The sequence below is a fragment of the Salmo salar genome, chromosome 03 (genome assembly GCF_965601325.2).
Source record: "Salmo salar chromosome 03, fSalSal1, whole genome shotgun sequence".
NCBI classification, from domain to species: Eukaryota; Metazoa; Chordata; class Actinopteri; order Salmoniformes; family Salmonidae; genus Salmo; species Salmo salar.
In genome coordinates, this window is record NC_138293.1 from 83,907,055 (window position 1) to 83,921,784 (window position 14,730).

At 51.8% G+C, this 14,730-nt stretch overlaps 1 protein-coding gene across 8 annotated transcripts in view; it reads left to right on the plus strand.

Annotated features, from left to right (window-relative positions):
- LOC106606600 (trinucleotide repeat-containing gene 6C protein) overlaps positions 1 to 14,730 on the plus strand; it is a 99,533-nt gene that overhangs the window by 71,007 nt on the left and 13,796 nt on the right. For 4 of the 8 annotated variants that reach the window (XM_082972816.1, XM_082972818.1, XM_082972817.1 and 1 more), the window contains 14 exons: positions 1,038 to 3,734; positions 5,960 to 6,160; positions 6,976 to 7,220; positions 7,485 to 7,542; positions 7,689 to 7,840; positions 8,208 to 8,381; positions 8,817 to 8,957; positions 9,393 to 9,512; positions 9,787 to 9,870; positions 10,250 to 10,490; positions 11,782 to 11,946; positions 12,480 to 12,656; positions 12,936 to 13,085; positions 14,002 to 14,112. In XM_082972816.1, the coding sequence (XP_082828942.1) occupies positions 1,038 to 3,734; positions 5,960 to 6,160; positions 6,976 to 7,220; positions 7,485 to 7,542; positions 7,689 to 7,840; positions 8,208 to 8,381; positions 8,817 to 8,957; positions 9,393 to 9,512; positions 9,787 to 9,870; positions 10,250 to 10,490; positions 11,782 to 11,946; positions 12,480 to 12,656; positions 12,936 to 13,085; positions 14,002 to 14,112 (4,716 nt within the window). The remainder of the gene's footprint in view (positions 1 to 1,037; positions 3,735 to 5,959; positions 6,161 to 6,975; positions 7,221 to 7,484; positions 7,543 to 7,688; positions 7,841 to 8,207; positions 8,382 to 8,816; positions 8,958 to 9,392; positions 9,513 to 9,786; positions 9,871 to 10,249; positions 10,491 to 11,781; positions 11,947 to 12,479; positions 12,657 to 12,935; positions 13,086 to 14,001; positions 14,113 to 14,730) is intronic. The other 4 variants (XM_045715584.2, XM_082972819.1, XM_082972820.1 and 1 more) reach the window with 3 other exon arrangements.

A 14,730-nucleotide genomic window follows, 5' to 3' on the forward strand; every position in this document is an offset into this window, starting at 1 on the left:
CCACTTTATTCCAAGATGGCTGCAACTAGGGTAAAGCTGTTGTGATTACTAGGCTTGGGCGATATACCGGGGTATTTCGAAATATACAGAATAAACAAAACTCCCACAGCAGTCAATTTCAACTAGGGTTGGATGGTAGACAGATTATCATACGTCATACTGTACCATACCGGGGTTTACTGTATTACCGGAAGTGCACACAAGGGGGAGCTATTTAGTTATCAAAATAATTTAGGCAACAGGGTTCTTCATCCAGGAGGGGTTTGAATGTCTCTGCTGTAACCAAGAAGCTTGATCTTAACATCGAGCCACTTAGCTAACAAGTTAGCAAACCAAATTACATCTTATAGTTAGTTATAAGCAGTGGCGTATTCGTATCGGTCACCACTGTGAACCTGAAATGAATACAGAAAACCAATAAAAACACTAGCCTATGCCTACACTGAGTTGTATGCCATCGCCTCGTGAGTAAATTTGAGCTGAATAAACATTGTTGGCTATTAAAACAAGTACAGCCTATGTGCACGTTGTAATCACAATTCTAATCTTAACTGTCTGATTTCAAGCTATCCTTTTGTGAGGCGCAGCCAAGAACTGTGTAGATGGGGACTGGTGGGATCCATAAGCCAGAATTAAAGGATCCTCCATCATCGGTTAAATCTCCAGTTTGGGAACATTTTGGCATGTACACTACTGGTCAAAAGTTTTCGAACACTTACTCATTCAAGGGTTTTACTTTATTTTTACTAATTTCTACATTGTAAAATAATAGTGAAGACATCAAAAGTATGAAATAACACATATGGAATCATGTAGCAACCAAAAAGGTGTTAAACAAATACAAATATATGTTACATTTGAGATTCTTCAAAGTAGCCACCCTTTGCCTTGATGACAGCTTTGCACACTCTTGGCATATGTTTAGATGCCAACTGTTGTCATGTTATCTTCTAGGTATGATGACATGGTAACCTTTTCCCTTTCTCCCTTTCTCTCCCTCCATCCTCTCTTTCTCTCCATCCTCTCTCATCCAATAGAGCTGCCCCCACAGAGTGGCCCGGGAGCCTATTATGAGAATCCCCACTGGGGACACCAGCCAGCCAATCGGAGTGCCACTTCCGCCTCAGCGTCGGCCAATCACAGTGGCTGGGATACAGTGATCATCAACGAGAGCGACACCGAGGCCTGGCCCTCCATTTCCCGCAGCAGCCAGAGCCAGAGCCAGGGCCCTGCAGGAGGATGCCCCTCGGACACTGACCCTGTTGGTCCGGCCAGCAGCAGCAGTATGAGCATGGCCACGGGGGCCAACGGCCAGACAGGCCACTTTCCTGCCAACTACCCCAGCAGCAAAGGAGCCAGCTCTGGGCCCGGCAGCTCAGCCAATCACCCCGGGGCTGGCATGGTCGGCATGGCCTCCAGCCAAGGAGCAGCTAATCGGGGCTGGGGATCTGGTCCCGGTCCCTCCCCCCACGGCCCTCCTCAGTCCTCCTCTGTCGTGGGTGGGGAGGGGAAGAGTGATGGCCCAATGGGAGGAGGAGGAGGCAGGGGTTGGGGCTCCTCTTCCTCCACCAACTTTAACTTGAACCTGAACCCCAATGCCAACCCTTCGGCCTGGCCCGTTCTGGGGCACGACGGGGGCGGAGGAGCGGGGGGAAGCAGCTCAGGGGGAGCCAACCCCAATCAACCCCCTTCTTCTCAACCCCCTCCAAACCTCTGCAACCCGCCAGGCACCTCTCCCGCCCAGGGGAACAGCAACAGAGGAGGAACCATGGTGGGCGGCACCAACGGCAACCTCCCAGTAGGGGGAGGCAGCACCTGGGGAGAATCATCTGAGCCGCACCCATCCTCGTCCACGAATGTGTCTTTCAGCTCAGAACCTCAGAACCTTAACACTGACGGACCAAATCATACTAGCAAGCAACAGGAGCCCCCTATCCACAGCGTGTCCGGCTGGAGTGGCCCCTCCGGAGGCATGGGCTCCCTGGGCCAGCCTCCTCCTGGAGCTTCCCAGCTGGTCAATGGAGAGGATGGCAGCTCCGTCTGGGGCAACAATGGAGACTCCAAGTCAGTCGCCTCCTCCGCGGAGCCTTCGGGCTGGGACTCTGGGGCCGGGGGCTGGGGGAGCCATGGAAGCAGTGGTGGTGGAACCTCTGGAGGCTGGGGAGGCCAGAGCAGCGGAGATGCCTGGGGGAAGCAGCATTCTGGCGAGGGCCAGGGGGGCTGGGAAGCCCCCAGCTCTACTCCCCAGCAGGCCAGCTCCTGGAGCACCCGAGCCCCTAGCACCACGGCGGCCAGCGAGGGCAGCAGCGAGGGCATGGAGGGAGCGGGACACTCCCGCCGACAGGACCGGTCGTCCAGGGATGAGCCTGCCCCCCTGCTCCCAGCCCCTGACCTGGACCCCAGGGTGCTGTGCAACACAGGCTGGGGCCAAACCCCCGTCCGCCAGCACACGTCCTGGGACATGGAGGAGGCGGCACGCACCCAACGAAAGGCAGATGCTGCCGGGGCGGACTCTTGGGGAGGCTCCGGCCCCAACACTCCCACCGAGCCAGCCCAAGGGCCCTCCAACCCCAGCCATGGCCCCCCTCATCGGGCTGACCTTAAGAGCGACGTTCCCGGGCCTGGTCCTCAGGCTGCCACTGGCTGGGGTGGTTCCATGCCTCCAGCCAGCCAACTCGGCTCTGGCTGGGGCGAGCCACCGAGCAGCAAGAATCCCCCCAACGGTCCCGGGGGCTGGGGGAACCCCCCACCAGGAGGCCCCGGGCCAGGCCCCAACATGCCCAAAGCTGGGAACCAGTCCTGGGGAGCTCCAGAGGAGAAGTCCCCAAGCTGGGATGATCCCCACGGCAAGGCCCCCAAGCCCCAGGGCTGGGGAGATGGGCCCAAGCTGCCCCACAGCGGCTGGGGCAACAGCGCTGGAGGAGGGGGCAATGGAGGAGGAGGAGACTGGAGAGAGCCTGCAGATGGCAAGAAGAACAGTCCCACCACCAACCCTCCCTGGGAGGGAGAAGGAGCAGGAGGCTGGAAAGAGAGCAACCGAGGCTGGGGAAAACCTGGTCCGGGGATGGGGGGAAATGTTGGAGGAGGTGGAGGCTGGGGAGAGCCAGCGATGGCCCAACAGCGCCCAAGTGGCCCTGCCCAAGGATGGGGCGGCAAGCCCCAGGAGAGCTCCAACGGCAACAGCGGAGGCGTTAGAGGAGGGAGCATGGGCGGGGCAGGAGGTGGAGAAGGGAGCATGGGATCCTGGGGAGGCCCCGGCCCCGTGAAGCCCAGTGTATCAGGCCGGGAGGGCAACGGGGGAGGAGGAGGGAGCAAGCAGGACCCCTCAGGAGGAGAGCCCACAGGGTGGGAGGAGCCTTCCCCACCCTCCATCCGACGCAAGATGGAGATTGACGACGGCACCTCGGCTTGGGGCGACCCGGGCGCCTACAACAAGACGGTCAACCTCTGGGACAAGAACAACCCTGGGGGAGGAGGGCCACCCCAAGGTAGACCCCCAGGGAACGCTCCAGGGAACGCCCCCGCATGCCCCCCTGGAAACAACAACAACCACCCCCACCCACCACATCACCCTCCCCACCATCCTCACACCTACCACGGCCCCCCACCACCCCTCCAGAGCCATGGGGGCCACAACCCCCAGGGCCCAGGCCAGAACAGTGGGCCCATGGACCCAGCCATGCCTCACCAGGCTGCGCCTCCACCACACAGCAGACCACCCCTCATGGGTCCAGGTGAGAAGACATACTCTATGAATGGATGGCTTATAGTGTTACTGTGATTGTGTCCTTGATAATCTTGTGTTTTGACAATGCCATCTAGCTTTTAGATCAGGAGTCTTATGAAGTTGTGAAGCATCTTGCAATGTTGGGTTTACGTTTTGTACATGTAGTCATGGGAGGAGAACAGTGTTGGGTTTACGTTTTGTACATGTAGTCATGGGAGGAGAACAGTGTTGGGTTTACGTTTTGTACATGTAGTCATGGGAGGAGAACAGTGTTGGGTTTACGTTTTGTACATGTAGTCATGGGAGGAGAACAGTGTTGGGTTTACGTTTTGTACATGCAGTCATGGGAGGAGAACAGTGTTGTGGGTTTTACTCAAACCTAACAGGCAGAATGAATTCACTGTGCCAGGCCTGATAAAGATTAGTCGTCTTGTTAAAAAGTGGCAGCTTAAAACCGTTGTCGCAGTTCAATCAGCTGTTATTATTCTATGAACACACAAGAACAAGGAAATAGTTGTGTGTTCTACCTATGACTTATCACAAAATCTTGTTAGGTGGCGCACAGCGAGCACATGCTTGCCTCCAAAACGTTGATCCGTTAAAAGGTAAAACCTCGCCTCTTAGATTTCCATCTAAATGAAGAACCAAATCGGCGAAGGCGATGTCAGCCCACCCTGGCCCCACCCCCTTTACTTCTCTGAATCTCACTCTCCTCTGGTTTCACAACAACAACACGGGCGCCCCCATCTGTGTGCGTAACTGTGGCAACCTCACGTGGGCACACGTGGCGGAGGAAGCCCAAGAATGTTGTTTACTAACCCGGCTTGTGAAAATAGCGATTGGAGCCACAAAACGTTTGAGCTGTGGAGGAAGTGTGTGATTATAGGAGTAACCACCATCTGTCAGTAGTTAGAGGAGGAGAGAGAGAGCGTGAGGAGGAGGGAGGGAGAGTTTAGACCCCCTGCTGGTTCTGGCTAGTCACTGCCCCATATGCTGCTCTTTTATGCACCACAATCAACCATGCAACATGAAATAATACAGTACAAGTTTTGTGTCCATACAGTATACACTGAAATATGTCTTTAGTTTCCTTCACTCCTTTCCCACATAATACTTAAAATGACAAGCTATTGATTTCTTTAACGTCAGTGGTCATGAAGGAAAGGAAATGAGGAGATAATCATAACTCATAGAGTGAAATCTGATCCAGGAAGTAGACCTCTTGGCGCGATAGACAAACTGGCACAGGCAGAGATGGGGCTACCTGACTCTCAGCCAGGCCAACTGGTTACTACAGAGAGCGCCAAGAGTTAAACTGCCGCCTCTGTCCTAGCCTGGCCAAGGTCTAGCCTGTCCTGCTTAAAGGGGCATTGTAGAAACCAGGAAAGAAATGTTAGGAATGGTACATTTTAGCAATATGATTTTCTTAGATTTGTTTTGTTACATTGTGACTGTTTAAACTTAGATTTAGAACAAGGATGCACACAATGTTGACATTGACAATACATGCATTTTGATGAGTGTATGAATGGCAGTACAGGGGTTTCTCCTGTAGGATAAAATATTTTTCACATGAACACATGTGTAGGTAGACCTTACCGTGAAATGCTTACTTACAAGCCCTTAAGCAACAATGCAGTTTTAAGAAAATAAGAGTTTAGTTAATTTAGTAAATATTTTCTTAAGAAAAATCTATTAAAAAGTAACAATAACAAGGCTATATACAGCGGGTACCGGTACCGAGTCAATGTGTTGGAGTACGGGCCAATTGAGGTAATATGTACATGTAGGTAGGGCCAATTGAGGTAATATGTACATGTAGGTAGGGCCAATTGAGGTAATATGTACATGTAGGTAGGGGCAATTGAGGTAATATGTACATGTAGGTAGGGGTAATTGAGGTAATATGTACATGTAGGTAGGGGTAATTGAGGTAATATGTACATGTAGGTAGGGGTAATTGAGGTAATATGTACATGTAGGTAGGGGTAATTGAGGTAATATGTACATGTAGGTAGGGGTAAAGTGACTATGCATAGATAATCAACAGGGGGATGAATTGTTCAGCTGTCTTGTGGCTTGGGGGTAGAAGCTGATAAGGAGCCTTTTGGACCTATAGCATGTGAACAGAGTTGACCTAAGGTTCCAGAGCAAGAGTTTGTTTTGGGTCCGTTGTTCTCTGTACTGTTATCCAATCCATGTGTGCCCTTATCAAAGTCATCCTGTTCCTAGGCTGGGGGGAGCCTTCTAGTGCCCACCCCAAACCAGAGCCCTCCTGGGGGGAGCCTGCTCCCCCTCCGGTCAGTGTGGACAACGGGACCTCCGCCTGGGGGAAACCCACCGGGAGCCATGGGGGCTGGGGTGTGGGTGACAACAGCCCCGAACCCTACAGACGGGGCAACCCACCCCTTGGATCTGCACCTTGCAAACCAGGTGAGAAGAACTCTAGTACTTTTTATAGATTAGATCAGATTTTTCCTGATTAATCGGAATTGCTGATGTTTTTACTAGGGCTGGGACCTCATGATATTACAATGTTTTACATTTTAGTCATTTAGCAGACGCTCTTATCAAGAGCGACTTACAGTAACAATTAGGTTTAAGTGCCTTGATCAAGGGCACATCAACAGATTTTGCACCTAGTCGGCTCAAGGATTCAAACCAACGACCTTTCGTTTACTTGGCCCAGCGCTCTTAACCGCTACGCTACCTTGCATGCTGATAGATTCATGAGAATCGCAATACATATCCTATGTGTAATACGAATCGATACTGTGATTTTATTGCGTTTCGATGTTCCAAACATATTGCTCACCATATGTCTGCTGCAGCGGGACAAGAAAGCCATGAGAAAACAAGTTTTGATAAGTCATGGAAATAAAATAGCTCATAATAAATTGACTCCCTATTTAGTATGCAGCTACACTGTCCTCTGGTGGCAGACTGAATACACAATGTATTCTCCAATAGTCTTTCTATACCGAACTCTGTAATTTACCAGTGCATGGCTGTGCTATACTAAAATAAGTCTAAATCAACTGACAATTCAAATACCCCACGGTCAGAACCAACACAAATGCCCCACGGTCAGAACCAACACAAATGCCCCACGGTCAGAACCAACACATCAGAAATACATATATATTATGCCATAATCAGTGGCAGCTGGTGTCTTAAAACTTTGTGGAAGATGATGGATAAAAATGAATTTGAAAAGATGGTAACACAACACTTCTCTCCCTCTGCAGCCCCCAAATCTATGCAAGACGGCTGGGGTGGCGGAAGTGGCGGTGGGGGGGAGGACATGGGTTTGTCTGGGGGCCAGTGGGACCCTGACGACGGGGACATGTGGAGCAGCCAGGCCTCCCAGGAGAGCAACTCCTGGGGCAACAGACCCAGGAAGGGCCCACCTAAGGGGAAGATTCTGGGCAAGCAGGAGGAAGCCTGGATCATGAATCGCCTGATCAAGCAGCTGACAGACATGGGCTTCCCTGTGAGTGCTACTACCTCTGGGGTCAAACTCCACACTGATGTCATCTGTATACATAGAAATCTGATAATAATATAACATGCCATTTAGCAGACACTTTAATGCAACAGTGAATGCATACATGTTGGTAGACCCCGCGGGAATCAAACCCGCCTTCCTGGTGTAGCTAGCTCTATGTTCCTACCAACTGATCCACACAGGACCACACGTACACATGCATGTTTGTGAGATATTTCTGCTGACAGCCGTGTGTGTGTGTGTGTCCAGAGAGATCCAGCCGAGGAGGCTCTGAAGAGGAACAACATGAACCTGGACCAGGCCATGAGTAAGTCTCTTCTCCCAGTCCTCAATACACTCTGTTAACTCCTTGTTCTTGATGCACTGTCACTGACTGTATCAGTGTTGGTAATATCCCTGTGTTCTCTCGCTGCTCTCTTTTTCTCACTACTCTCGCTACTCTGTCTCTCTCAGGTGCTCTGTTGGAGAAGAAGACAGAGCTGGACAGGCGGGGGATGGGCATGTCCGACTACAACAACTGTCTGATCAACAAGGGGCCAATGGGCTGCCGGCCTCCCCTCCACTCCAAAGAGTCCTCCTCAGATCGCTCCTCTTTCCTCGACAAGGTAATGACCCCTGACCCCCCTCCCCAACATCACACACTCCTATATTGTCCATGGGTTCTTCAATGAGAAGATGCTGGATAGCCAGGGCAGACATAGTGTTCTGGGGAACCATGGAAAATAACTTATCAAGGAATCAGGAAAAAATATATATATTTTTAAAAAGCCTAAAATATTAAAAAAAATGAACAGTATAATACTGTACATCACACTGTTGTGTAACTCACTCAATAGTGTGTTTGTTCCATTCTTCGCTAGTTATGAGGGGACAGTTTCTGTTCTGTACAGGGTAAGGTTCAGTTTCTATGTATCTACCCATTGAGAGTGTAATGGTGACACTCTCCCTCTGTGGCTGTCTGTGTGGGCGCAGGACGGTGTTGGTAGCCTGGTGGAGGACGTCCACACCTCCTCACCGTTTATGCCTTGTTCCCCCGGCCCCCTCGGCCTGAAACTCCCCTCCCTGCCCAGCACTGCCCTGCCTCTATCCAGCCAGGGACTGGGCGGCCCACAGGGCCTAGCCATGCAAAACTTGAACAACAGACAGGTAGGCAGCACACTGTCTACGGCTATGTGGGGTTTAGACAGCAGACAGGCAACAGACAGGTGCCATAAGCAGAATTGGGGGTAATGTGGAGTTGAATGACAGACTGCTAGGAAAAGATAGGAGTCTGAGAAGAGGAAGGACTTGTTGGCATACTGATAGGCAGAGAGGGAGATGGATGGACGGACGGACGGACTGGCAGGGGACAGACAGAGCTAGAGGGAGCCTGTATTTAAGTTTGGGTTTTGTCTAGCCTGTTAAATCTTGTTGGACTTTTTATGAATCTAAATCAAAGTTTATTCGTCACGTGCAATGGCTGTAAACGGTTCAGAGACATGCAGACTTGCAGTTCTTCCTCAACAGTGCAGAATAGTGGGTCCCCATCATCATGCTGTTCCACACTCGTTTCCACCTCTCCCTCCCTCTCCTCCCTCCCAGATGCAGAGTGGAATGTTGGGCAGTAGCGGTGCAGCACAAGCCCGGGCCATGCAGCAACCTCCTCCTCAGCCGTCAGTGCCGCCTCTCGGCTCCTCCCAGCCTAGTCTACGCGCTCAAGTGCCTCAGTTTCTCTCCCCTCAGGTACACACACACACACACACACACACACACACACACACACACACACACACACACACATGGACCAGGGTTGTATTCATTATGGGGAAAACTGTGTAAAACGGTTTTTAACAGACAGCGAAAGTGAGAGGTTGTTATTAGACAAGTCCAGGTAGGGAGGGATCCTTGTTTGGATTCATTGTCTAATATTTAGTGCCTAATGAATACGACCTGGGGAATACCACACACCTCTCAGCCCCCTCCAAGTATCTCCCCTCACTCATTCACACACACACAAACACACTTGCACTCATATATAGAATCATACACACACACACATTTTTCAGCGACCCTCAGCATAGTTTACGTGCATAAGCGCCTCAGTCCTGTCCACCGTTTTTTCTCGTACTTTAGTTTATGGTTTCTAAAACCGTATCTTTTGGTCTCTCTCTTGTCTAGGTTCAAGCACAGCTCTTACAGTTTGCAGCAAAAAACATTGGTCTGAATCCTGCACTTTTAACCTCACCAATAAACCCTCAACATATGACCCTTTTGAACCAACTATACCAGCTGCAACTGGTGAGTCCTCTTCTGGTCTCCTTTCAGTTTACTTTAGGACTCCTCCATATAAAACCCTATGCAGATACACTCTGTACACGCTTATATCATACACTTCTCCACTGCCTTGTTGCCTTAGAGATGTGAAAAACCCTTGGGTTTTGATTGATCGCATTCTGTAGCAACTAGAAAATGGTGTGTGTGCAGTTGTGTGTGTGTGTGTGTGTGTGTGTGCACGTGCATATTTATGTACATATGCGTCTGGATTTGTGTGTAAACATGTATTCCTCTGCAGGCATACCAGCGTTTACAAATTCAGCAGCAGATGTTGCAGGCGCAGCGTAATGTTTCAGCTCCCATCCGACAGCAAGAGCAGCACGTGAGTCCCCCTCTGTGTCCCTCTGTGTCCCTCCCTCTCAAATACAGCCCGCTACTTTCACCCATCTCTGCCTTTCATATCCTCTGATCCTGAACCCGGCCAGGCCTCATACTGGGGTAAAACCCTAATGTTTTACCATTCTACTACAGCAGAGGGGGTGTATGTGCAGACATACCTGGGTTCCTAGTCTGGTGAATGTGAGAGAACCTGGGTGGTTAATCCTTAGTAGAAGCAGATGTTATATGTATAAGGGGCTATACTTGCCATTCTCTCCAGCAACTGTCCCATTGAAAATGTTCCTGTGGTCTCTGCTGGCTCACAGAGAAACTGACCACCAGCTTTGTGTCTCTCTCTCTGATGTCACTTCCTCTTCTTGCAGGTTGCACGTACAATCAATAACATGCAGCAGCAGATCCAACAGCACCAGAGACAGCTGGCCCAGGCCCTGCTGATGAAGCAGCAGCAGACCCTCGGCTCCCTCTCCTCCTCCGGCCTGCACCACGGCCAAGGCAAATCAGCCCTGGACTTGTTCCCAGGCCACCCCCAGGCTCCGGGCCTACCCGACCTGCAGACCAAAGAGCAGCAGTCGTCCACCAACTCCTACAGCCTCTACCCTCTCTGTGAGTGGGAACTCTGTTCCACAATGTGCACAACACATTGTAGTTCCACTGTGCTTCTGTTTGCTCTTTGGGCTCTTGTCAATTTGGGACAGTTGTTGACGTCACAGGGGCTTTATAAATACATTTGATTGATTGATTGATAGCAGGACTGGGAATGTCATCATTGTTACAGGTCCCAGACCTGTGTGTGCCCTTTCTGTGCTAAACAGATCATCTTTCTGGTCAATATCTGTCTGTGTTCAAGTACAGCTGTTGGGACTTGCTCAGTGTCTAACAGATATCCTGTGGCAAAGGCATTACGATTGATTGGATTTATATAAAGAACCATAGCAACAAAGTGCAAAACAAGAAACGAGTGATTCATCCTTAATGCTTTATTGACTTGTCTTGTCTGGTGTTACATCCCTCCCACTCTGCCTGTCTCCCTCCCTCCCACTCTGCCTGTCTCCCTCCCTCCCACTCTGCCTGTCTCCCTCCCTCCCACTCTGCCTGTCTCCCTCCCTCCCTCTCTGCCTGTCTCCCTCCCTCCCTCTCTGCCTGCCTGTCTCCCTCCCTCCCTCTCTGCCTGCCTGTCTCCCTCCCTCCCTCCCTCTCTGCCTGCCTGTCTGTCTCCCTCCCTCTCTGCCTGCCTGTCTCCCTCCCTCCCTCTCTGCCTGCCTGTCTGTCTCCCTCCCTCTCTGCCTGCCTGTCTCCCTCCCTCCCTCTCTGCCTGCCTGTCTCCCTCCCTCCCTCTCTGCCTGCCTGTCTCCCTCCCTCCCTCTCTGCCTGCCTGTCTCCCTCCCTCCCTCTCTGCCTGCCTGTCTCCCTCCCTCCCTCCCTCTCTGCCTGCCTGTCTCCCTCCCTCCCTCCCTCTCTGCCTGCCTGTCTCCCTCCCTCTCTGCCTGCCTGTCTCCCTCCCTCTCTGCCTGCCTGTCTCCCTCCCTCTCTGCCTGCCTGTCTCCCTCCCTCTCTGCCTGCCTGTCTCCCTCCCTCTCTGCCTGCCTGTCTCCCTCCCTCTCTGCCTGCCTGTCTCCCTCCCTCTCTGCCTGCCTGTCTCCCTCCCTCCCTCTCTCTCTGCCTGCCTGTCTCCCTCCCTTCCTCTCTGCCTGCCTGTCTCCCTCCCTCCCACTCTGCCTGTCTTCCTCCCCCCCATCTGCCTGTCTCCCTCCCTCCCCACTCTGCCTGTCTCCCTCCCCCGCTGCCTCTCCCCCCGCTTCACTCTCTGCCTGACTCCCTCTCCCCCCGCTTCACTCTCTGCCTGACTCCATCCCCCGCTGCCTCTCCCCCCCGCCTCTCTCTCCCCATCTCCCAGCTGGACTGAATCCTAACATGAATGTAACCGGCATAGAGGTGGGAGGCCTGTCCATGAAGGAGCTTCCCCAGCCCCAGTCTCGCCTCTCCCAGTGGACACACCCCAACTCCATGGACAGCCTCTCTGGAGGCTCATCCTCTCTGGAGCCCAACCTGAACAAGCACGGTACAAACTGTTGACACCATTGTCCAATGTTGGGACAATAAAGATTTATTGAACTCTACTGAGCTGGACTGAGTAGAACTGGGGAATATGGAAGGACCATGGTGTATGACACTCAATAAAGATGTATTGAACTCTACTGAGCTGGACTGAGTAGAACTGGGGAATATGGAAGGACCATGGTGTATGACACTCAATAAAAGATGTATTGAACTCTACTGAGCTGGACTGAGTAGAACTGGGGAATATGGAAAGACCATGGTGTATGACACTCAGTTGGCAGCTTCAGAACGTAGTTTTGGGTTTTTCAAGTGGAACCTTGTAATTTCCATCTCAATGCTACTATATGTTCCAGTAAAGGGAAAGGGGGATACCTAGTCAGTTGTACAACTGAATGCATTCAACTGAAATGTGTCTTCTGCATTTAACCCAACCCCTCTATTGGTTTCTATTAAACCTGACTAAATATTCCATTCTCTAGTTCTAATTTCTATTGTACTTAACCAACTTCCTGGTTCCCCTATTGTCTCTGCCAGGTTCCAACCTGGGCCCCCCCGGGAAGCCCCCCCAAATGGAGGATGGGTACAGCCCCTACGGCATGATGCCTGGCTCCGAGTCCCCCACTAACCCCCTGGTGCCCCCAGACAGCTGGAGCCAGGGCAAGAGCCCCAACGACAAGATGGTCAACGGCACCAACATCACCTGGCCTCCAGGTCAGTTAGATGGCTAGTTAGACTGGGATGGTGGAAAACGCTCCTGGACAGCTACAGTGACTGCTTACTGTCCAGCCAAAAACCAATTCACCTAATATGATGATCATGGGACTGATGTAGCCAAATGAGTTCTGTTTTCAAGTGAATTTATCAGAAGGGTTTAGTTTCATTGCAAGCACCACATTTTGTATTTTGTACATTACTAAACTGGGTAATAATGTAAATGTATGAGAGGAATGACAATTGTAATACTTCCTGTACCATCACTTCCTCCTCCAGAGTTCTGCCCGGGCGTGCCCTGGAAGGGCCTGCAGAACATCGACCCGGAGAACGACCCCAACATGACCCCGGGGAGCGTTCCCAGCGGCCCCACCATCAACACCAACATCCAGGACGTCAACCGCTACCTGCAGAGAGACCGCAGCGGAGGTGAGGACGGAGGACCAGGGAAGCAGAAAGGGAGGGTGAGGGAGATGAGGGGGGAGAAGGGAGGGAGAGAGGAACAGGGGAGAGACAGGGGTGGAGAGGGGAACAGGGGTGGAGAGGGGAACAGGGGTGGAGAGGGGACAGGGGTGGAGAGGGGACAGGGGTGGAGAGGGGACAGGGGTGGAGAGGGACAGGAGAGAAGAGGACAGGGGAGGTGAGGTGAGGAGAGAAGAGGACAGGGAAGGTGAGGGAGGGAGGGGAGAAGGACAGGTGAGAGAGGGACAGGGGAGCTATGGGTGGAGAGGGACAGGGGAGCTATGGGTGGAGAGGGACAGGGGAGCTATGGGTGGAGAGGGACAGGGGAGCTATGGGTGGAGAGGGACAGGGGAGCTATGGGTGGAGAGGGACAGGGGAGCTATGGGTGGAGAGGGACAGGAGAGGAGAGGGAGGGAGGGGAGTGTTCATGTTGTAAGTAGTCCTATACATACATAATGACAGTGCTCTCCCTCTGGTAGACTTGGTCTTGAGAGAGGAGAGGAGAGCTTGGGGTCTGAGATGACCTGAATCATTCAAAGAAAACTGCTGCAGGCCAAATCAGATACTGTGCCTGCAATGTATCCCAGTGGGTTGGGGAGACTGAATATCTGTAACAGTTAGGTCACTGGAGGGAGCCTGCTTTTTTTCTTCTGGTCCTGCTGCTTCTTCACTTAACTGCATGTACAATCTGACACTCGTATATCTACACTACTAGATCATCTTATTCCCAACACTTTGAACTCTCCCATATCACACAGCCACAGAGCACCACAGCTATTCAGTCATCCACTTTCATTTATTCTGTTTCTTTATTAGATTTTCTCTCTCTCTTCCATTCCCTTCTTCTTCTGTTTTTGTTTTGCTGGATGCGATGCCCCCATAGGCTCCTCCCCCACCTCATCTCAGAACGAGGCCCTGCCCCCCTCCACCGATTGGCCAGTCAGTGCCTACTCTAGCTCGTTCAGTCTGTCGTCCCCGGAAACGGACGACCCAGGTACACAGTTTGTCGGAGTGGGCGGAAGTCGCCTCTAACCACTGATACAGGGTCAAATCTTATATCCTACCATATTCCGAGTGGTTATGTTTAGGATCAGGTGATATGATAATCTGGTCCTAGATCTGTGGGTAGGGGTCACTTCCGCTTTGAGCTAGTTTGTCCCCCTGCCCCCCATCAGTGTTGATGCTTGTCCCAACCCTAACCTTTCCTCCTCCCTGCCCGGTCTCTGGTGGCTCAGTATCTGGTCCAGAGGAGGACCCCATCCTTACAATCGCATCCGTTTTGTGTGCCCTTCCCGCTTTAGTTGCACCCCTCATACATCCTCCCTCTGGTGGTGTTGATGTATCCACACCCCTGTGTGTAGCATGGGGGGAGAGAAGAGAATAGGGGGGAACTGGGAGGAGGGTATATGTATACTATATCTTACTATAGTTCTAGTAAGAGGTCTATCTGTGTTCCTGGCCTGATCTGTCCCATACTGTGAGGCATGGACTGAGACTGACCCTGTGCTGTACTCCTTACTGTGCGGTCTGGGATGGGACTGTGTGTGTGAAGTCTAGCTGTGTTTAGTCTGTTTTTGGTTCAACACATACAGGAAAAGCAGAATGAATGCTC